This window comes from Theobroma cacao, chromosome 2, assembly GCF_000208745.1.
Source record: "Theobroma cacao cultivar B97-61/B2 chromosome 2, Criollo_cocoa_genome_V2, whole genome shotgun sequence".
NCBI lineage: Eukaryota > Viridiplantae > Streptophyta > Magnoliopsida > Malvales > Malvaceae > Theobroma > Theobroma cacao.
The window spans coordinates 4,050,583-4,074,639 of NC_030851.1; the positions used below are offsets into that span (position 1 = coordinate 4,050,583).

The 24,057-nt window shown below is 34.4% G+C and overlaps 4 protein-coding genes and 1 non-coding gene across 5 annotated transcripts; 3 read left to right on the top strand and 2 right to left on the bottom strand.

Moving 5' to 3' along the window:
- Positions 2,423 to 3,640, bottom strand: LOC18607749. Its single transcript, XM_018114754.1, has one exon. It carries the CDS (start codon positions 3,279 to 3,281, stop codon positions 2,583 to 2,585), a length of 699 nt encoding a protein of 232 aa, XP_017970243.1. The 5' UTR covers positions 3,282 to 3,640; the 3' UTR covers positions 2,423 to 2,582.
- On the bottom strand, positions 6,681 to 6,773 carry TRNAY-GUA. Its single transcript has 2 exons — positions 6,737 to 6,773; positions 6,681 to 6,716 (listed from the first exon to the last, which is right to left on the bottom strand). It is a non-coding gene; the product is annotated as a tRNA-Tyr (tRNA).
- On the top strand, positions 9,498 to 9,668 carry LOC18607750 (defensin-like protein 19). Its single transcript, XM_018115232.1, has one exon. It carries the CDS (start codon positions 9,498 to 9,500, stop codon positions 9,666 to 9,668), a length of 171 nt encoding a protein of 56 aa, XP_017970721.1.
- LOC18607751 (small heat shock protein, chloroplastic) lies at positions 15,917 to 16,288 on the top strand. The gene has a single exon (XM_018114840.1). The coding sequence runs from the start codon at positions 15,917 to 15,919 to the stop codon at positions 16,286 to 16,288; it is 372 nt and encodes a 123-aa protein (XP_017970329.1).
- On the top strand, positions 21,633 to 23,273 carry LOC18607753 (40S ribosomal protein S25-2). The gene is made up of 4 exons (XM_007042083.2): positions 21,633 to 21,749; positions 21,882 to 21,956; positions 22,067 to 22,201; positions 22,905 to 23,273. Exons 1-4 carry the CDS (start codon positions 21,747 to 21,749, stop codon positions 23,016 to 23,018), a joined length of 327 nt encoding a protein of 108 aa, XP_007042145.1. The 5' UTR covers positions 21,633 to 21,746; the 3' UTR covers positions 23,019 to 23,273.

Below are 24,057 nucleotides of genomic sequence, written 5' to 3' on the forward strand. Positions count from 1 at the left end.
GGGGGAGGGAGAAGAAAAGGGAGGTGGTGGGGATTGATGATGTTATCATTTGGTGATTGCATAGTTTTACTTGGTTATTTTAGTACTTCAACTACCAATACGAGGTTGCTGTCAAACTTGAAAATGTCTTAAAACTAAGAGGTTTCACATTGCATCTAAGCAGAAGCAAGGAATCATGGGATCTTATGATATAAAAAATAGAGTGGTTTTTGCATGTTTCAATGGAACTTTCCCATTTCTTATTTTTTTTAAACGTCGCATATGCAAGTTGCATGTTTAAGGTTTATTTCATTGGAGGTATTTTTAATTTTGAGTTGCTTTCATCACTCCCATTATGTCACATATGTAATCTCATAGTCTAAGAAGGTAAGCCTATGAGAAGCTAGGCAGACAACTTGCATAATTGCATATGGAGGTCAAGAGGACAGCGGTTCCTTTCCCCACCGAATTCTTGTCCTGGAGTGAATAGAAATCTTCTGTCCTGTCTTTCTTCCTTTAGTGCCCAACGCTCGGATAAGAGCAGGGGTAGACGATTCCTATTGGGTTCGGGTAATCCATGGCATCAAGAAAGCAACACAATCTTGTTCAAATAGAACTTGACTAGTTGATAAACCAATCAAGTAATCCGATGTTACAGGTATTGAAAACTAATATTAACAGCAACTGTAACTGCAGAATGCTAATTTAGTTATTTATTAATTTGTTAGATTATGGTTTTAACAACCAACATTTTGTCTTGTACTGGCCTTGATAATTAGTCCTACTTTATTGTTCAATCTTTCGCACTGAAAATGACTTGAGACAGAAGAAGCACTTGCTACGGCCCAATATTGAAGTGTAAACACTGTAATATTAAATTAGATATCTTTGCCTTTTGCTTGGTGGGCTCCTACACAATTTTTCTTGCAATATTTGGGTTCGTTCCTCGGTCCCAAAGGATATAAACGCCTGAATAAGGATTCATCGAGTGAAACCCATAGCAGATCATTTGGTGGGCTCTGCTCTATCTATAAAAGCCTGGAGGTCCACGAATTCGTGGGTTTGATTCGGAAATTTTGAAACAGAATGACTTTACAGTTTAAAGTTTATATTGTCCCAATTATTCGACTTGTTTCTGCCTATATTTGTTGTATAATTGATCTGTTGTACAGGCCGTTAACATAACATATTCTAACGACCAATGTTTTGTCTTGTGGTGTTAGAATCTCAAGTCTTTGTTTTGTGACTTTTCCTGTTTCATCCTGAAATGAAGAAGAAAAAAAAGGGAAGAAGGGAAGGGTGTCAATAGAATGTTGTTTTCTTGCTCTTTCTTTGTCATAAAGAGAACACTTCTTCTCACCTTTTCCTTTCCTGCGGGGTGGGGATGTTAGGGGACAATAACAAGTCAAGTCATTTACAGCAATTTGCTCCACCTTTCCTTCCAAGTGCTATCCTTTCAACTAATGAACTAAAAGCCAAATTTTTTGCACAAATTATTAGAGGAAAACCAAATTTGCATTTTCATCGTACTTTCCTGTACATTTTATCAATATTTATGTACTTACAATGAAGCTTTGATAATTCTACAAGCTGCTAGTGAGCAGCACAGAAGGAAACCGGCATTCATCTGAATTATTGAGTTTGGAAGCAAATTATCAGAATAAGATTTTTTTTAAGCAGGCCAAGCGGATATAGCCAATGGAAAACTGAATTAGACACGATTACCTATTATTGTTTTAAGTGCTGATGGGCACAAATCAAATCCAAGTGGGCAGACAAGATTATGATATTTATCCAAAACAAAAAAGGAAGACACAATCATGAATCTTTGATGGGTTTTTGAACTTAGAATTTGTGCTCAAACCAACCTTTCCCAAGTCCCAACATGGCAACACGAGTTAAACCCAGCTGGCGTACCTACCGTTACCAGCTGCAGTTCTTATCCCAAATTCAAGATTCAACCCAGAAAAAAAACATCAGCCTTCTTTTGGCTTGTTGATTTGAGGATTAAGGAAAAGATTAAAGTTGCTTTTGCCGGATGGATTAGTACTGTGCAAAGGTTATGGAGGCCTCACCAGTCAAAAACACTAAACATTACTTTGCTTGTTCAGCTTTACGCTTTCTGTGACTTGAAATTCGAATATCTGTAATGGCAATTCAGCATCTAAAGGATATAATTTTCATAGAACAAAATTTAGAATACATTCCCGAACCATGATGCCATATGGGCATATACTAGGGTGAGTGGTATAAACGGCTGGAAATTCTTCTTATCTGCATAAATCCCATTTTCAGGAAAATATTTGCAAATCTAAAACAGAATAATCCTTTGCCTTTCACATCAGTCTAATTGAGGTTCAGGTTCGCGGTTTTCTCACGTCTAGATTGGTCTTGTTGCATAGGCAAGCATTACAGTTTCAAGCCTGAATATATTACTACTAAGTAACTCTGAAGCAAAACGATTTTGATAGGAATATAACTCATTGATTTGATGATCATTTAAACATGTACAAAGCAGCATAGGCTAACGAAAGGAAAGGCAAAATCAAAAAGACTAAAAACAATCGTAAAAACAGGAAAAGGGAGAACCAGGATTTGCTTCGTCACTCTAAATCTTGCCAAATCACCGTGTACTCTTCTTCCCTTAGAAGCTTTTTTTGCCTGGCAATGAAAGCCTCGACCGCATCGCGAAACTGCTCACTGCTCATTCCATCTTCAGGATATGAACTCTTCACCATTGTCTGATCAGAATCATTGTGTTTTCTGTACTTTTCTGATTCCAATCGCCTGAGTTGCTGGTTTGCTTCATTGCAGTTCACCCTCTTGAGATTCTCTGATTGACTTCTTTTGTATTGCTTTGTTCCCTTTGAAGTATGCACATTGAGACTAACTATTTTCTGTTCAACTACACTCTTCTTGCTTTGTTTTTCTATGTGTTCGATTCCAAATCGATGAATTGCCTGACTTTTCTCGCTCTTCTCAACGAATTCTTGGTAAATATCGGTTCCTGAACTCTTTGCAGTAGAATCTTGAGCTGAAAACTGCCCAGCTTTTGCGAAGAGAGTGATGACTATCACGTTCCCGACGATGAACACAAAGCGAGGGCTCACAAGAACAACTGACAAGCCCCGGAAGTACTGGCCAGAATTTTTAACGGCGACCGGGAGCTGAGTTGTAAACCTGGAGATCAAGACCAGAACAACACAAAACTCAACAAACCTGAGCAAGTTTGCTATGTTGTACAACTGACGATGCTTCAAGATTGCGTTTCTCTTTTCAAGTTTTATGTCAAATGTATCCATTTACAAAAGAAGGAAGCAGAGAAAACCAGGGGGTGGAGGAGGAAGACGAATTCTTTCGGTTCTCAGTCGAAAGAGAATTGTTTAAATATGGGAGCTTGAGCAGCAACTGTCTCTCTTGGGTAGAGAAGAGAAGCAGGCTACTATAAACATAGTAGATGCTGAAAAGAATTTGCTGATTAAGTTCATGGAAAAAGAGAGGAAAAGAGGAGTGAGGATTGACAAAAACAGATGAAACAGAGTGAGCTATTATTTACTCTGTTAGTTCTGTATGGATTAATTCTACACTCCTCTTTGGGCAGGGAATATTTATGTTCTTGAATACTTAAAGCTGTGTAGGGTTGCTATTTATAGAGCTTCTGGCATATGAACCTTTCTTTTCTTTTCTTTTTTGTTTTTCTTATATTCCATCTTTTTCTTTTTCTCTCTCTTTTATGGAATTTCTTTGAAAAAGGAAAGACACATTAATATTCCTTCCATTTACTTTATTGGAAAATATGCTGGTTCTGGGTTTTGATTTTCCACAGATTATTGCTCTTTTTTATCTGTATTATTCTCACCTGTCCCAAAGTACTTTAATTTGTACTATCACCAGTCTTGAATGTTCATGTTTTTTTCCCACACTACAACTAGCCTGTCAGGAACACTACAAGTAGCAAGAGCCATGAATGGGCTTGCTAGGGAAGAAAGTGAGTGAGTATTCTGGCTAAACTTGCCTTTTTCTCAGAAAACAGATCCCTGCAAAATATATTTCATTATAATTATATAATTAAAAAATTAACTTTTATGGGCAATTAATAAACTAAAGTCCTATTTTCATACGAAATAATGCTTATATTTTAATTTAGTTAATTCAACAAAAAAAATCATTCATGAGAATTTTGAAGTGAAATATGTGTTGATTAGAATTTACAATCTTCTTTGAATAAAAGTTTAGTTTGTGTACAATAATAAATAGTTATATAATTTTAAATTTCTTATTCTACAATTAATCTTAATCTTATTTTATTTTAAATTTTGTATTATAAAAGTATGTTTGTAAATTTTAGAAGATATGTAATGCTTTTGAAAACATGAAAGAAAATACATTTGTAATTCTGTTTTTGTTATAAATGAGAATAGAATAGTTATGAATTAATATTTGTTCAAAGTTATTGAGAGAAGACATAAAAGGAATTTTAGATTAATATAAAAATAATTAAGAGAGATTTTATTATATTTTAAATACTTAATAATTAAAGAATTATTTCATCTTGTCTACTTAAAAAAAATTAATCGAATCACCTAAGTTTTTTATAATTTTTTTAAAATTATCTTTATTATTTTTTGAATAAGTTTCATAACACTAACAACTGACAATTGTCGTCTTGTAACTAACAATTCATCCTTTCTTTCCTCTGTGGAAAAAAGAAAAAAGTCATATTCATGATTGCAAATTTGCAAGAAAGAGCGGGAGAGGTGGCACAGAACTAAAACCCGAAACGCTGACAATGACTTGTCTAGTAAACTGTTTCAGTTGAAAGTCCGCCACGTGGCGACCGCAGACACGATATGGCACCATCAACAAGATTCCAATGCGAGTTCCTTACTCGCTAAGCCATTGCCACGTAAACTCTGCTTTACTTCACTTCCTTCTTCAAAAATCTTTTAACCTTTAACTGGCGTTCAGTTATTCACTCCTCTGTGCCGCAGACCAACCAATAATAGAGTGAGACCAACCTTTTTTACTTTCGTTTGATGCCACGTGGCATTCTGTATTTTGGGGTTTTAGCATGGCTTTAATCACCAAAAGTAATTTTTCTTCTTTTCTGGTTTTTATATTAAAAGGACGATTTGATGGAGACATCAAATGTTTCTGATTTTGTTTTATTTTCTTAGAAAAGTGAGAAGAGAACTAAAGATGGTTAATCTCATCCATTGTGCACTTGACACCTAATAGCTTTTTTTTTAAGTAATACATAAAGGAATCATACTTTAGGGAACAAAATAAATGGAAGAGGTTATAAATAGGAACAGTACAACAAAAATTCAAAAGCAAATAATCTCATTTAGCTTTTCATTTTGAATTATCTATTGGCAAACGTATTATAATGATCTTTTATTAGTTGAATTATATAGTGAAAAGCTCTCTCTTTTTTTTTTTCTTTTTTTGTTGGGTTTTTCTTACTCTTGGTATTGATAATATGATATTCATATTTTATTTGGAGCATTGTATCGAAATTCATGTATGTAAATATGTATACATATACATATCAAGTATAAGGAATCGACAAAAACCATACATAATAAGCTTGACCTTTGAGAAATGAGAAACGAGTTATTGATAGATTGTCCTATTAGGGAAATTTTCTTTTTCCAAAATTTAAAGTGTTAAACAAAAACTAGTAGTTTCGGACTATTATAAACAAAAAGAAAAAGGAATAGAAACCCCACTTGGAAGAAGAATTTAATAAATGATTGGGCTTTAAGGGAAAGATGTCTTTAGCCTCAAATGGGCTAGATCTCTGGGCTCCAGTTGCTCCTTTATTTTAGGTTATCCACTTCAACTAGTGGCAAAACCTTGACCTTTTTTGAGCATCAATTCATGCTATCAAGATAAATAAAATAGTCAATTCGTAAAACAATGACAATTCGAATCTTGGATTAAGAATTTAATTAAAAGGTAAACCTTTTTATTAAGTAATTAATGGAACTTTTCTTTCTTGGAAAGGCTTTAAAGAATACGCAAAGGGAGACAAATTTCAAGTAATTTTAATTTTTTTTCATATAAATTTTAAGATAAATTTTGTTCTTAAACGAGATTACATCGTTAATTTTGCTTAATAAAATTATCAAAATATTCTAAAAACAGAATTTATCCATACAGAATTAAGTGAGAATAAAAAAATATAAAATGTTATGTAAAAATCATGTGATGTGTAAATGAAATCTACAAAAATTGAAAAACCCTAAAATCCAATATGATTCATTAGATTAAGTTATAAATTTTGAATGAATAAAGTTGTATTTGAGCTGATGGAACATCAAACTCTCTTCTTTCTTGTTCGTGTATTAGTAAATTGATTCCTATCCGGTTGGAGTGGGAGCTGATTCAATAACACGGGAGCGAGAATCAACTTAAAATTCCTACTAATAGCTGCTGAGAAATTATGCCTTTGGTTTGCTTACATGCCCACAGCCACCAAATCAAACACGTCGGATTCGTTGATTATTGAGTTGGATTCCACTAATTTCTCTCTGCTCCTTTTAATTTGATTCTCTTTATTTAGGGACATCAAAAAGTTAAACAAATAAAATAAATCCTTTCTTTTCTTATTCGTTATGGGGAACCAAGACTTTTTTTCCTTGTTTCCCTTTCTTAATAGACAGGAAAAATTAAAATTTACAAAAAAGAGGCAAAAATCCGACCTGCCGGATTCGAACCAGCGACCTAAGGATTAGCTGTTAGGCTATGCCCACTACAGTCCTCCGCTCTACCAACTGAGCTAAGGTCGGTTTTGATCAATAAGCATCGTGAGTTTTAAATTTGGACATAAAATATTTAATTATTTTTTTTTGCTGGTAAGCTTGATTTTATCTATGTGCCTTGGTGGAAAATTATTCAAACATAAGGGTTCTGATTAGACCATGATTAAGTTAATTCGAAGGATAATTTTTTCTATCATTTTCTTTTTGTGTTGTCTTCTTTTTAAAGATAAATAACACTTGTGAACTAGTAGTCTAAAGTATAAACCACAATCTTAAAAAAACAGGGTGTAGTTGGCAGGACAGCAAGAGACGCCATGTTACATCAAAACATCTTATCTTTTGAAAATTGGGTTTTAACACTCTTTTTTCTAGTGATAAAAGTGATTAATTAGAGGCAACGCATGTGCTTATCAGGTTCTCCAAGAAATTCTTGATTAGGTCTAAATCTTCTTTGTTCATTAGATCTTATAATCCTAATCAAAGCTTAAAATATTGAGTTCAAGCAATCTAGCATCTACCTTCTTATCTTTGAGTCTTTGACCAAACCTCTAGCCTGCCATAAACAATTTACAAGAGCTATCTTGACAATACAATATTATCATTGAATTTTCATTATTTCATGATAAATGTTAACAACATAAATTAATACTAGCACCCGGGCATTTGGCTCATTAGTTGGTGTATGATCCCCTACTTAAAGAGTAGGGTTCAAATCTCCCTTCCTTCAATTATAAAAAAAAAAACATAAATTAATGCTAACATATTTCTGTTGTATCTTTCACCTTTCTTTTTGAAATAAAAGATATAAGTATATTATGCATTACTTAACTTAAAATACATAGTGGGAGAAATAAGTTTGAAACTTCAGCAAGAAGAATGCTTAATTACCCAAATAAGGACCTTTCAAAAAAAATATTACCCAAATAAGAAAACAAAAAGAAACTGAAATTTCAGGAGTGATGTGGCTACTTTTGAAAGAGTTTTCAATGATTTGATGCAGTGATTTAGATACAAGTGAGAGTATTTTAGGATTTAGATTATCAGTATGCAATATCAAATTTACTTATGGAGATGCAAATATAGTAAGAAAAATAAAAGTTCTTATATGACTGATCATTTCAATTAGTTTTAGCATTCATACCAAAAGGAACTGTATAGTTTTAGCTGAAAATGATGAGTAATTTAAATACCATTAGACAGCAATATAGTTTGACTTCTATGTTATGTGAACCTTTTTTTTTATATATTGCACCAAGACGACTGGATAATTTTGATATAAATATTAGATGTATTTCAGTGGAAATAAATAAATATAGGAAGTATAAAACTAGGAACTTGAGCTTTAAACTGGCCTGATCGTTGATTAATTCTACAAGTAAAAAATACCATGATCGAAGGGATATATCGTATCTCCTCATGATAAAAATGCATGTGATTATTCACTGTTTCATAGATTCTTCATGAATTGAAATCTAGCTTACACTCGGGTTCAAATATATAGCAAGTGATGTTATTTTCAACTTTGACTATGTTTGGCATGGAATAAATGCTTAACAAAAATTAATATGACCCAGTAATTAAGATGATCTTCTGGTGAAAATGACAATGATCATGTACCAAAAGCGTAGCTTTCAATACCCATGCTTAATTATCAGTCGAAAGGAATTCTATATGGAGTACTTGAAAATCGATAGCCAATTGCACACTATAATTCTCTGTTCTGATTTCAGTTTCTTCAGTGTGCTTCAATGGAGCTCTACGTTAATTTTTTTTTCTTTTTTTCTCTTTGATTGGGAAAACAATTAAATTGCAATAAATGATAGAAAAAGAAGTACCTCAAGTCCACATAAAAAAATCAATACAAGAACTCCTTAACACAACTCAAATAATACACTAATAAGATGAGATGATTACACATACAAGAACTTTATATATGTATGAGTGTTGTCTTGCATCGGGGTTTACTCTGGTGGATGGGTGGGTGATGTTGCTGTTTTATTTTTTTTCTCTGGAGTCAATTCAGGCTTTGATTTTTGCTTCAGGGTGTTAAATTGTCGTTTGCCAGACTCAGTTGTTGTAATTATTGCCTCTCTCCTAATAAATCAATCTCTTGCTTTGCTAGAAGAAGAGGAAGAAAATCATCACAGCCTTTTACTTTTTACAGATTACTGGCTGCTCCCTTCCCTGAAATCGGATGAGAAGGATATATGAAGTCATCAGTTAAATAAATTACCAAGATTGTAGCATTTCACCATGCAGCCGGCATAAATAAAGCAGTATTGAAGTCAACCTTATTAAAATATAGTAGCTACAGTTGACATCAGAAACAAATTAAGTCCATGGATCTCAGAAGAGTAAACTTGCAATTGAAGATGATAGGCTATACCATCTTTGTTTATGAAGTTCATTTGTCTTATCCCTTAAACAACTTGCATTAACATCAAGTAACATCTCCAATAAATAGCCCTAACATCCTCATTCTTTGGCACAAGCAAGAAAACATGGCTATGTCTCTTAAATCTGTTCACTTCTTTGCTCTCTTCTTCATACGTCGTCCTTCTTGCGAATCAGGGTGGGTATTCAATATATTTTGATCCCAGGCTATAGACATAGTTTTTTTTTTCTTTTAATTAGTTCTTCTTTTTGTTCATCTAATTATAGTTATAATTGATAGGAAAAAAGAACTGAACTCGAAATATTTCGACTAGAGGCTTTCTAACAGGAGATTATTATTTTTGTATGCTTACAGAAATGCCAGTGGCAGAAGCAAAATTATGCCAAAAGCGTAGCAAGACATGGACGGGCCCCTGTATCAAGACAAAAAACTGTGATCACCAGTGCAGGAAATGGGAGAAAGCACAGCATGGTGCTTGCCACTGGCAGTGGCCTGGATTTGCTTGCTTGTGCTACGTCAATTGTTAGTCACTGAGCGGGATGCATTGGCCGACATTATCCCTTGTGGGTTACAGCATTCAGTCAAATCTAGCTTCTAGTACTTCTTAATAAGAAATGGTCTCCGTTGAAACCGAACAATGTGTCTCCCACTCCTAGTTGTCGTCGTCATTGCCTCTTGTACTTGGTGTCAGATCAGTGTTTTGTACACCATTAATGGAAGCTTATCTTGTTTTCTAGATAAAAACTTTTAGCACAATGGCGACCAAGTAGCTTTTGATGGATATCTGCATGCTTAATTTCTCTCATTTCCTTTTCCCCACTAAAATTATTTCGATTGAACCCTGAATCTTTAAATTAGAACGTTGAATTTACAAATCATATTCTCTCGTTCCATCGGTCAATGCAACTAATTATTATCGTAAGACTTCGAGTTAACTACAGACCTATTCCAATTATTTGGCAACGACTATAGTAAGGTCGACTTATATACGTTTCAAGTTCAAAACTAACCTAAAATATAGTACATGTTCAAAGGATGCTGGTTTAAGCTGGGCTGTTTTCTTTATTCTGGTTTAATGCGGGGTTTTTGGGCTGCTCTCTCGATGTCTGATTGTTTATAGCTTGTTAATCATTATAGGCGATTTATTTAGAGAATTGAGTGGCCGAAGTTTTTGTTTAGTCTGCCGAGGGTTGGTTAATGATCAAACTTATTTTCTTTTCGTTTGGGGTAAGCTCAACAGGTTCAATGGATGAGATGCTACCAAAGCCTTATTGAGTAGCAGAGTAATTTTTACAATTGTACAGGTTATTTTTACCCAGAGTGACCATTTATGTGATGAGAGTTTCGTGTCATTCAAACTAGAGACTTGAAATGACATGTTGATAATGAAATTAATAGAAATCATTTTTTAAAAAATAATATATATTTAAATTTATTGCATAGAAAATATAAATTTTTAAAAATTTAGGTATGGTATGTTTAGTTCATCTATCTTATTACCAAGATTTATTGGTTGAACTTGGATGAGATACGCAAGTTACCTTAAGACATTAAAGCTGGCACATTACTCAGAGTCATCTTTGAGTTGAAAACTTTGCATTTAGCTGTTAATGGTGGACGTTACTCTTTAATTTTTAATTATTTTTAATTTTATGTGTATAAAATAGTAAATGTATAATCTTGCCACCCCTAAACAAATAAATATATTAGTTTGGAATAGTGGTAAGTTTTTTTTTTCTTGAGGTTTGAAACTTGTTTTCCTTTTTTTTTTTTAGAATTATTTGAGAAAAGATTGCCAACACCATTGACACGGATTTATTTTTTTCCTTTTTTTATTTTACCTTTTTTTTTATTTAACATTTGTACTTAAATTATTAATAAAATTTTATATTATAATTTAATTTTTAAAAAAAATAATTAATTTTTTATTTCAAATTGAATTATTAACTTGATCTTTAACCTTGATTACTCTTTAGTCATTTCTCCTACAAAATCTTAGATCCACCACTACGGATTGTGTTATCAAATACTTACTTTATTTAGCAAGCAAAATTAGGTTTAAAAGAAGTGCATGCAATTATCATGTGTTTCGATAGCTGGATGGTTTTTCTTTTTGCTTGGATCAAACATGCTTGATTTCCAGTATTGTGAGGGTTTTTTCCAGTATTGCTAAGGAGGGAGAATTAAAAGGGTTGATGACTCAAGATCTAGCTTTGAATTGTTTCTTTTAGAGAAAAATACACTGATCGAGAGCATTACATTTTCCCCGATCCTACAAATCCCAAAAATCAAGGAAACCATAAAATCCTGAGAACTAAAATAATTGAAACTTAAACGAAGAACTTTGAATTTGTTGCTTCTTTGCATGTGCTCAAGATTATTGCATTCTGACATTTTTTGTTTATACATTTCATTGTTATGCTGATCTTGTTCCAAAGCAAGATTTTGACCAAAGTAGATAGAGATCAACTGAACCTAAATTGGCTATAAATATCCGTAATCTTGCATCTAATCTTGTGCCACTGAGAACATCACAACTCTACAAGTGAAAGAAAACATGGCTAAGACTCTTAAACCTGTCTACTTAGTTGCCATTTTCTTTATCCTCATCCTTCTTGCTAACACGGGATAGTACCTTCCCCATTTCCCCATTTCTAGATGGCAATTGTCTGTATGATAGGACTTGGTGAAAATTAGAATACACCATTGATATATCAACCCCTTCGTTTTTCTTTGTAATTTTTCTGATGTTTTTACAGCACCATCTTACTGTGTTTGATACTGATTGCATTTTGCAGAGGTGAGGGTGGCGGAAGCAAGAAAATGTGTAAGGCGGAGCCAGACATGGTTTGGGGTGTGTGGAATTTCAAGCCACTGTGCCGATCAGTGCAGAAGATGGGAGAGAGCCAAGCGTGGTGGATATTGTCGCTTGGATGGTTTTGGACTGGCTTGTTTCTGCAAATTCTGCTGAACAAAATGACACAAATATCGAAATGTCCAACCGATTGTCATTACGTAGTGTCAAATTATTAGAATCAAGCCGAAATAATGTTGTTATCGTTGCTGGTAGCTTGTGGTAAGTGGTAACCAGTATGCTTCTAAAAGCAACCAAAGCTGTTTTAAATTGAAATAATGATGCTTCATGTTCCTCCAGGAATCTATTGGGAAATTGTAGCTTTTTCTGAGATTCGTTGATGAAATTTTCAGTCAAAAGGAGTAGAATTTGTGTTCATTAATTACATTATTATGCAGATGGGCAAGGATGAGCCACCTTGCTGTTGGGTTCTGCCGAAATATTACCTTTCGAGCCTTTGGGCCCACAAATTAATTTCCAAGGTTTACTTTTTTTTTTTTTTAGACAATACCATTGTTTTCACTCCAAAAAATTAAACGGATGAAGCGTGAAATGTACAAGTTTTTTAGATTTTTCTACACACTCGGTATGAAATTAAAACATTTTATTTACTTCTTTTGAATCGTTCCACGTAATAAAAATAATTATTAAATTAAAACAAAAAAATTGAAAAAAATTACCATCTTTTACCATTTTATACTCAAAACACTTTTTCATAGTCAAACTCTGATTAGTATAACCATATATTTAAATCATCCTTTTTTTTTAAAAAAAAAGATCCTTAAGTCACTTGAGATATAAAAAGTTTGATAGATTAATTTTAGTTTAAATATTCTATTTTTTCCATGTTATTTAAGTAATCAATTTATGCTCCAAGAAACGACTTAATTTTAATCTTCACTCTCTGATGTTATCTTTTTCTAAATAATGGCCCAAAAAGAAAGGAATTCAAAATAAAAATAAACAATTCAAGATATACAGAGTGACACATAAAACTAGAGGAATAAATGAGCATAGTTTCCCTTCCGTTCTTTCAAGTTTTAACCAATGGCATTGACCAAACATAGCCATCACTGCCTTCTGAAATGCTTATAATTACTCCTTTTTCAAAATTCAAAAAATCACTTTCTCTCTTATGTATCTGAAATAAGACTATTGATTCTTTAATTCGGGTATATATATACGCACCAAATTATATTATTGCAACAACAATTAAAAATTTCACAATTGTGAATGGTCAAGAAGTTGACTTTCAATCATTTCACCTAATTATGCTAGAGCTGATCAGAGGAAGTTTAGATTCTACAAATTATTATGTTAAATCTTTTGTTTTTCAAAAAAAATTATGTTAAATCTTCAGCCTTGTCTTGACAGCAACACAGAATTACAAGCTGCAATATAATATGATTCAATTTTTCCTTTTTGTGATTAATTTTTCTTAATGATCATCAGCAGTCACAGTTTACTTGTTGCAAACCTCTTATAGTATGCTCATCATGATGCAACGGAAGGATTTGGTGCAGATATGTATATGATAATAACCTCCTCCAATTGTCCTAGGTTGAGTAAAATGTTATGCTCTGCCTGTCTTTCTCTTGTCAGTCGTCATTCTTAAGCTTGTAATAATGTAAAGGGTTCAAAGATGTATTCCAAGGAATTTAAACTTGCCTTCAAGACTATATAAGAAGAAAACTACTTTTTACTTGCGCATTTTTAACCTGAAACAATGAGATGTTAAAGTGGTCAATGCATGGTTAGTCCCTCTAAAGGATGCTGTTGACCTTGGAAGCCATCTGGACTCTTTCATGGCTGGTTGAAACCCTGCACGCCGCAAGCATGAAGCGACCAGGCTGGTTTGTAAGAGGTGATCACGATGGCAATTTGTAAACCGGTCGTCACCTTAATTTAGAGTAAGACTTTTGAAGAATTCATTAAATAGACTATTACTTTTTTCTTATATTCGCAAGTTGGGCAACCTTACAATTTTAAAAGGCTGATGGAATGTTTCTGAATCGAACTCAAGTGGCGAGAGGTCTTGCAATTTAGTCGCAATGCTTAAATTTCTTGTGTATCAATAAAAGAAAAAGTCCTCACACCATAGAAGAAAGTTTGAAAGGCTTGGTTGTTAGTTAGGTAATGTTTTTTAATGGGAAATGGTTTAGAATATAGCAAGCATTATCATATGATGAAGCACATGCAATCAGGACAACACACGACTAAGTCCAAGAAACTATGAATTTCATTATAATCCCATTTATATTGAGATTAAAATGGAGTTATCATAGTCAAACAAAAACAAAAATATTACATAAATTATGGTATACGAAGTTATGAATTAATCAAGACCACTGAAATATTGCAACTTTTAACTAATTAGGGCTTTAGAAATCAGTGGATTTGATCTTTTCTTGTACATGCACCAGTTTCGGTTATCTTTGTCATCTCCATTTCTTTATTTTATCTTGCAACTAATCTTTGTTACTTCCAGGATTTGACCGCAAGCTTTGGTTATAAATACCCCCAAAATCATCACATGGAGCGAGCTAGTCAAAACTCAAAACAACCTCGGAAGAAAAGTGGAAGAAAACATGGCTCAAATGTCTGTCTATTTCATTGTAATATTGGCCATCATCATCCTCGTAGCAAATACGGGTGAGCGCAGCCTCGTACTCTATATGTGTTACTAAGTTTCAATGTCAATGCACATTATTCCTTGCCCAACTTTTTCTATTGGTCACTTCTTGAATCATATTTCGCCTTTGTGAGATTAAGTCGAAGGGAATTCAACCTCAAAAGCCCGGTTGGATTACCAAGATCTTTAATTTACATGTTAGCTAGATTACCGCTTGGCATCTATATGTAGCTCTTTCGCTAAGCAATGAGTTTGTGGAAACATTGTTTTCACTGGAAAACAGACGATCAGCCCGTCTTGCCTGCATAATGATGCTTTTAGCCAAGTAAAGTTGCATAGTTAATCATTTCATCATTTGCAGAAATGAGGAAGTCAAAAGCAAAAGCATGTTCATGTCCATGTGGACGAACAAGCAGAACATGGTCAGGGCTGTGCCGGTGCACATCTCTGGCCTCCAGTAGCAGACAATGCCAGAAATGTGAGAAAGCCATCAGTACTGGAGGTTGTTACTCTAACGGGTGGGGATGGGCTTGCTTCTGCTTCTTTTGTTGAAAAAAATCAAAATGTCTGCAATTTCTTATATATAATATATCTATCGAATGTACTTATAACTCATGCATGAGGATCGAACCAAAACATAATTGTTGTTATTGCTGTTACTGCTACTTGTATTTAGCTGAAATAAATGTATCTGTTTTGGTGTGACGAGTACTGGGTTCAGAGAGGATACATGTATGGATCAATATGGTCTATTAACTATGATTTTGAGTACTATTCAGCTGATGAAGTTTTGTATCAGAAGAAAACAGGAGCTGTGTAGATGGGCTCAATTAGCTGATTTTGGACTTGTTGAGTAGAATTAATAAAGGTAACAACTGCAAATCGACTTGATAATTCGCAATATATGGGTTATGACCAGGTCACAAGAGGAAGAAATGCTCCTGGTTAATTAGGCGAACATGAGCCTGCATACTTTAGATCATGTTCAGGTATCACAGTTAACAGCACTGGTGGAGCTAAGAAGCATTACTTTTGAGTGGTTCACAAGAAATTATTCTTGATGAGGCTACAGCAACACTGACATTTCCATTAATGTGAATTTGAGTGCTTTCTCCTTTTCATTTTGCAAGTAGACAATAGAAAGGCTTCTATTAGCTCTAGCTCTTTATTTTTTTTTCTTTCCATTTATACATTTAATCAGTCAAAATTGCTTAACATGCATCCCTTGGGGTCACAGGTTAGACGAACCCTGCTCTTCAATGAGGAAATGGAATCACATGCTAGAGAAAATGGATCGGGAGTTGAATGATGGCACGATATTGCCCTGTAGGAGCTGGTCAGGAGGAGAGGGGCGTGCAGCTTGGGACATCAAATATGATGAAAACGAAATCAAGTTGCGGTTCGATGTGCCAGGACTCGCCAAGGGGGAAATTAAGGTCTCCGTGGAGGACGATACGCTTGTTATCAAGGGAGACTACAAAAGGCGAGCTGGAGATGATTGTTGGTATTGTAGGGGCTATAGTTCCTATGATACCTGTCTTCAGCTCCCCGAAAGCTGTGATAGAGAGAACATCAAGGCAGAGCTCAAGGATGGAGTTCTACTCATCTCCATTCCTCAGAAGAAATTAGAGCGCAAGACTATTGATATAGAAATCCAGTAAATGCTTTCTGTAAGTGTAGTGTTGAACTTGATAAGGTGAAAATTCGTTTTCCTCCTGTTTTCTTACGCCTTCGTAAATGGGTACATTTGACAACCAACTGATGGTGAAGAACGTTACAGTTGACAATATAAAATTCTTATATTGTATTTACCCAATAGAAAATTGTAAACCCATCTTCTAACCTGAATATAAACATAGCAGATTTACTTTTTTATTGATATCGATGGATAAGTTCCATTGTCATCCGCCACTTTCGTCTCCCTTTTTTCTGTTAACAAATCAAACCTACCCACAATTAATACAGTGAAATTTTCTTGCTATATATATACCTCAGTCTCCCTTTGAGCTCTAGCAAAACACAACAGCAAAACGGCTACGTGTGCCTCTTCCCTTGCTCTCCTCTGCCTTTTCTTCCTTCTATCTACCCCTAATGGTTAGTCCGTTCTTCACATATCCATTTCGTGCACTCTGCTAGACACAAATTGAATTTAATTTTGCACCCATATTCACTTGTGCTTAGTAGTAAAAGTCCAATCTTGTTTCTCTCTCAGACACAAAAATTTACAGTTATATTATTACGGTCGTAAAAGCTGTTTTTAAAAGAAATCTATTTTTGTCGAGAAACTTACAAACTAAGAATGGATATAGATATATAACTAAACAAATAAGTATATCTTACCACTTGATTCAATGCAACGATGAAAATGGCAGAAGCAAAAATATGTGAGAAGCGTAGTCAAACGTGGTCAGGATGGTGTGGCAACTCAAGCCACTGTGACAGGCAATGCAAGAACTGGGAAAGTGCAAGGCATGGATCTTGCCACACAGATGGCCTCGGATGGGCTTGCTTCTGCTACTTCAACTGCTGAATTAAAATGCTCAAAACCCTGCAGCTCGTGACCGTTGTCTGGCTTGCACTCCCCGAATTAATGTCGAGTTGTCATGCTAAAATAAGCCAACTGTTTGCTTGTTTTTTTCCTGCTACTCTATATGTTTCTGCTGGGGACTTAGTTTGTCTTACAGCAGCTAAATAAAAGTGTGTTTCAGCTCAAAGAATCTACTCTTTGGTGTTTAATTAATGAACTTTTTGTATTATTTCTCTTGTTCCTCTTCTGAATATATACAAATTCAATGAAAACACTATTAATACGCAATGGGTATTATAAGTGACAAAGTGATCGCACTGACATTTAACCATTTGTTATTCTGATTCCTTAAAAAAAAAAAATTAGTGGATAGCTCTAACTTTGAGCAGAAAAGATTAATTTTCGAGCCCAAGGCCAACAAATCGTTTTTACCTTAATAAACTATATATGTAAAGCTACATAAGTCAAATTAAGAAGATAATATCTTATAAATGTGGAAACATACTGTAAAAACCTTTATCATCCAAGTCGACATTCAATTAATTCTTCCCTAAAGCTGGTTTATATTAAGTTTCTATCAAATATTGAACAGCTTTTAGTAAAATTCCATATCGTTATAATTCTTCAAAAAATTCAAGGTGGCATTACTTAAGTTCTTTTTAAAAAAAAAAAAAAAGACTGTGACACCAAGCTCATCGTATCTATCTCCATTATTGATGGAATATGTCCCTCCTTAAGCCTTGAAGGCTTAAACAAGCATAGCTGTCAGGAAGGATTGCAGCTGATTCACATGGACACCTAACCATCCATCTGATAACTGATAAGAACTTCCATTTTTCCTTTTTTGGGAGGGTAGGTACCATGGAAAAGAAGCAAAGGCATTCAATCCAAGCAAAACCGCGGCAATTTGATCCAAGAAAAACGTCAGTCCATTTCTCCCGAATATGCTCCCATCACAACATGCTTCAAGCCTTCAACGAATTAATTATAACCGACGGACTAACCAGATTTTCCAACAAGGAGTTAAGGACAGGAACATGGTCGGGGTAAATCGGAAAGATGATTTGGGTTTTTTTTTTTTATCAGACGAACATTTTGACAACTTTTGTCTCTTCTGCTTCATCTTGTTAAGTTGATGATGATGAACAATCAATAACGTTTTCAACTTTCAGGGGTGGTATTGCTCATAAATTCGACAATGTTACTCCCAAGTCCTAAATTGAAGTTTTGAGGTCTACAATCCTATGATATTCTCCGTTCTTTTCTACTCTTCAAGTCAGCTTTAACGGAATTATCAGGATCGATATCAATAAATTGAAACAGAAAATTTGAAATCTTTTGTTTGATTTTTCCTTTTTGTAGTGCCTCATCATCTTCAATGTGGTATATATCCTGGGTCTAAGTAGACGGCAAAGTGGGACTAGATCACCCAGCCATGGAAGAAGACGACGAAAGATAGCTGGCTTGAGGATTTATCAATTCATCCCCCTCCTAAAAAAAGGTTCTGCAAATTGGAAAAGGACTTTAAATTTGACTTAAAATCCAATCATGCAGGGTTGGGAATGATAGCAATCCATTTCTAGGCCTTCCACTGTAATAAATGTCACACATGTCAAAATATTTGACCCCATTAAAGACTTTTTTTTACTTCCAGATGTAATCAAGATCACAAGCATTGCCACCTTTCTCATCCCACATTTTATCTTTTCTTTATATAATTTGCCTTGATTAGTGTTGCTAAGCCTTAGCTGAATTCCCCCCACTGGCCCCTCTCTAGAGTGAAGAGAGATAAGTTATAGCTTTGTAAATAGGGGTTGGCTTGTGCCCTTGTTTACGAGTCATCCCGAGCCGAAGTACAAAAATGGCCAAGTCTGTTTCTAACGTTGCTCTCCTTTTTGCCTGCTTCATCCTTCTTGCTTCCTTCGGTAAGTGGAACTAAGGAAAACAGATATGAAACTCATCCTGGCAGAAAGAACTCTAACGCATTCTTTTGTAACAGCTCTATGAACTATAACATGTTGAAAGAATATTAGAAACAAAAGAATATAAAACTAGCAAAAGCAGTAATTGATCTAAGACGTGGTATCACTGTCTTTCACCCTTTCAGAGTATAAAACTCAGTGCAAAATGACTGTAACAATTATCCTTTAGGATTCAACAGAACCTTCCTTATAGTTTGCACAAACTATTAAAAGATGATAGAATAGCATAAAGAAAAGGAAAGAAGAAAACCCAGCAGAGAAGCTTAAGAGAAGAAAAAAGGCAGAGGAAAGTAGTGAAGAAAGCTTTAGAGAAGAAAAGCTTTGGTGTGTGTTGTGAGTGAGGGTGTGTGACTGTATTTATAGGCATGGAATGAAGTGAACGTTGCACCAGATTAGGGAGTTGAGGGAGTTAAGAAAAATCTGGTCAGCATTTATACTAAGTCAAATAGACGTTGGAGTACTCGAAAATGAGAGAATTTATTTTTTAATTTCTTAATATTTTGAACTGATGATTTTGTCTACTGAATTCTAAGTCCCTTTTTTCTCTTATCTTTTAAAAAAGAATAAAGATAAGATACAAAGATTTTCTTTTTTGAACATCTTTTTTTTTCATTTCGGGGGTGGGGATTCTTATTTTCCCCATCGCCCATTTGTTATGTTATAATAATTTGTTATTTTTAGAATATTCAATTTATAATAATAAATAATTAAATAATAAATAATTATTCTATTTTAGCTATAGCGGAGCACATAACATATATATATAAGAGCTTTAGTCAAAATCACTCTAATTTTCAATTTTGTAACTTTATCAATCATTATTTCTCTGAATTATTATATATCCTTCCCTTGATTTCAACCCAATTGAGAAAAACATCCTTTCTAATTTAGTGGATATACAAATAAAGTGCCCATTTTAAGTGATCTAAAAAAATCCTATGTTTGTATAAGAAAATGAATCAAGACATATTTTTAGAATTCGAAATTAGAAATACTTTTTTGAAGTATGGTACAATTATGACAGGAATCCATTTATACCAAGTCAGATAGACGTTGGAGCAAAACCAGGAAAATCAGGTAAGTATGGTAGAGTTGGACTTTGATTTAATCAAAGGCTGAAAAAGTTTTAAAAAATAAGGTTAAGGTACAAAAAGTCACTTGGGCACAGTCCATGTGCATACTCGTGCGCAAGGGAGGGAAATTTGAAGTTTTTAACTGTTTGGCCCAATCTTATGTGCGCGCGAGCCCACTCTGTTTTGCTTGCTTGCAACAAGCCCATAATTGGTTTCCCAATATAAGGCATTCACTTTTTATATATTTTAGCAATGTGTGATGTTTGAACCTTATGAAATACATTATTTTCCAACACAACAAACAATACAGGGAATGGGACGACGCTAAGCACGGTGCTTGCCACTACGAATTCCCTGGAGTTGCATGCTTCTGCTACTTCAACTGCTAGTTTGCTCAACTGACAAAAACTTCATGTCAAATCCATTGCTGCTTTCTCTGCTTTGCCTGGTTACTCCAGAATTATGTAGAATAAAAATATGGCAGTGTTTTCCGCTGTTTTACAAGATCTAATTAAGTAATCAAGTAGCCAATGTAGGGGATGTTGTATCATGTATGCTTTTCCATTTCAGATTTCAATAAAAAATGTTATGCTTTTAAGCTTAAATTAAGATTTACCCTTACCCCAAAAAAACAAATTAAGATTTACATCCTAAATAATACAAAAAAATGCAACATAAAATAAAAAAAGTACTAGATACTAATAATAAAATAAAAAATAAGTACATAGAATTACTTTTTTGTGCATATAGATGAATAGATTATAATTTAATCAAAATTTTCATTGATATGTAATTTTTTGCTTAGAATAAAAACATCTTAAATTATTTTAAGGTGACGTTTTGATCTCAAGAATTGTTCCCAATATTTTTGAAAATTTAATGGAACAAAGAACAACATTCTCAATTTAGTAAGTAACATTTTTGAAAATGTTGAATATTTAGTAAAATAATTAAAAATGCAAAGTCGAATGTTTCGATTGAATGTTTTGATTGAATGTTTTGATTAAATAATGATGTATAAAGTAGGAATTCTTAGTCATAGTAAGTTCAATTTCAATAAAGAGTTCTGAAAATTTAGAAAAAAAGGATAAAGAAATAAAGAAGACATTTAAAAATAACCAACAAAAATTTTTTTATAATATATTTTATACAAATATTATTTGACATTTCTCCTAAAACAAGAAAATAAAATTGAGTCTGGGCTTTCAATGAAATCCAAGTTTTGTGCATTTTCTGGGCCTGCTTTCTTTCTTAGTTGATTTTTTGGGTTTGTTATAACGAAGGCTACAGGCCCGTTAGCTACTGTTTTTTAGGGTCAGCCCGTTAAGAGAGGGCCTGCACTAGTAGGAAAAAAGGAAACCCATTTACATTCAAACAATAAAACGACGGCGTTTGGAGATCTCTGACAGCAAGGACCAAACCCTAGGGTTACAAAAAGTTATATACCTCCCGTTTCTTCCCCCTCACCGCACCAAAACCCAATCCCCAAAACTGCGCCTCCCCTCTCTCCCTTTTTCCGTCAATCTGAGCAGATCCCATGGTACGTTAATCTCCCTCCCTTCATTCTTCAATACATCAGCTTTATAATTCTTTTGTGTTCTAACGAAAACTAAAATCATCTTTGTTTTAGCTAGGAAAGTAACATTTTTGTTCTTTTGATTTGCTTTTCCAGGCGCCAAAGAAGGACAAGGCCCCTCCTCCTTCCTCCAAGCCCGCAAAGTCTGGAGGTGGCAAGCAGAAGAAGAAGGTCATTTGTTTTTTCACTATATGTTTCTTTTATGTATTTAATGGTGTTGATTTTCTACTTTTTAGACTTAGATAAGAAGTGGATTTCCCTTTTTTTTTTTGATTAAACAGAAGTGGAGCAAGGGAAAGCAAAAGGAGAAGGTTAACAACATGGTGCTGTTTGACCAGGCTACCTATGACAAGCTTCTCTCTGAAGCTCCTAAATACAAGCTCATTACTCCCTCTATTCTCTCCGATCGTTTAAGGGTACTTTTCTTTTCTACCTCTTCCTAGATTAAATCATTTGTTTTGGTTGTGTATTTTCCTTTTATTTGTAAGATTGTTTTGCTGGATGTTGTTTGCCTTGCTCTTGCATTTTGTGAGACTAGACTTTAGTTTCGTGTTTGTTGTTTGGGGTTGGAGATCTAAGTTGTTTGTTTGTTTCTATGTCTTGTTGTGGTGCCCCGCTCATTGTCTTAGGAAATTAAGTTATAACCGAATAATCTGTTAGGGCTTTTTGGTGTTGATTTACTGCTATGTAGTTACTGATCGCTACATGGCTAGATTAAATGTAGGTACTTTAGTTTGAAGCTAAATGATGAGATTTCTTCAGGGAATTATCTTGCTGCTTGGTTGTTCTATAGTGAATGGCTTGCACAAGCTGATAGACATAGAATGGTATCATAAGCGCTGCTAAACGCTTTGAATGGCGATATGAAGTTCCTTTGTCATGAACTCATGTTTTCTGATTAATGTATGTAGTTGATGTGTAAAACATACTTTCATGGAAAGTGTATGTTTCTCTAAGGTTTTCCTCATTCAGCACGTGTGGTATTGAGTTAGGATGTTGGTCCTAAGTCCGGTTGCTGTTCTTTTATATATGTCTGCTTATAGATGCATGTGGGAACTCCATTAAATGAAAACTGTATTTTGCTTATATGTCTAATATGGTTGTGTGTGCACCTCACAGATCAATGGATCACTTGCAAGGAAGGCTATAAGGGAATTGATGGCAAGGGGGTTGATTAGGCTGGTGTCTGCCCATGCAAGCCAGCAGATTTACACTAGGGCAACAAACACCTAGATTGTTTGTTATAATTTTGCTTTATTAGTTCTATGTAGTATTGCCTTTTGCTGAGTTTGACTTTTACAAAGTATTTTTTTTTTCACTTAAAGACATCTCTTCAGCCACTTTTTTCTAGAATGTGTGAGCTACAGTCTCTTGTTATTGTTCTGGTTTAATGGATACTTCTCAGACTTAGTTGGCATGTTTTTGGTTGTTCAGCATTTCTTAAATTTGTTGCTATCATGAGATTGGATGGTTGTTTAGTGTTTTTAATCTTAAATGGCGTGTTCCATACTCATTTTTGTATTTTTGTTTTATGGATATTTGGAGTGGAAATTTGAGGCCAATGAAACGGCAAGTTCTGGCCTTTTCTGGCTGGAGATGCCATTTAGTTGTGGGAAATTGTGGGATTTTTGAGGAAATGCGACTGTAGAATCTATGAGAAGCATTATTAGGATGATATTGTTCGAAAGATTTTGGATGGATAAGAAGATTCAGAACCAATAAGGATTCCTTGGGAAGTTTTAATATCATGTGTTCAGGAGACAAATTCGTTTAGGTTACATTTCGCTTAGGATCCATTTCAGCAAAATTTAAGTTGTATTCGAGCCTTCCATGCTTTTGCCAGGGTCCTTAGCAATTTACTGCTGAATAGCTTCAGTGCGTTAGAATGCATTCAGGGGTCTCCTTGAGGTGTCTGTCTGCCGCTGACCTCATATTGATTCTGGGAAGTGATAGAGGGTGTAGGTGTTCTTGTAGTGGACCGCTCATTGTTAAGATCCATTATCTGGCTGTGTTATGAGTTGATACACCTACCTTCGTATTCCTCGTGGGCCTAGTCGTTTTACCCGGAAATGGAATTCTGAAATGGAAAACGGGCCAGCTTCTGCTGGTTTCAAGACTTTGGTAAGACCATGACCTATTAAAATTAACAATACATTTCCTGCATGCAGATGGTAATGTAGCTGCTAGCCGGATGCTGGTCACGTGCGAGGACCACAAACAAGGTAAAGCCTGCATGAAGTGGGTTTGTGAAAGAACCCATGTGGGGTGTCCA

Excerpts from the sequence above, each read along its gene's own strand:
- LOC18607751 (XM_018114840.1), top strand. The coding sequence starts at position 15,917 with ATGGATCGGGAGTTGAATGATGGCACGATATTGCCCTGTAGGAGCTGG.
- LOC18607750 (XM_018115232.1), top strand. The coding sequence starts at position 9,498 with ATGCCAGTGGCAGAAGCAAAATTATGCCAAAAGCGTAGCAAGACATGG.
- LOC18607749 (XM_018114754.1), bottom strand. The coding sequence starts at position 3,281 with ATGGATACATTTGACATAAAACTTGAAAAGAGAAACGCAATCTTGAAG.
- LOC18607753 (XM_007042083.2), top strand. Across the intron at positions 21,957-22,066 it reads GTGGCAAGCAGAAGAAGAAG|AAGTGGAGCAAGGGAAAGCA; the intron begins GTCATTTGTTTT and ends TTGATTAAACAG. Across the intron at positions 22,202-22,904 it reads TTCTCTCCGATCGTTTAAGG|ATCAATGGATCACTTGCAAG; the intron begins GTACTTTTCTTT and ends TGCACCTCACAG.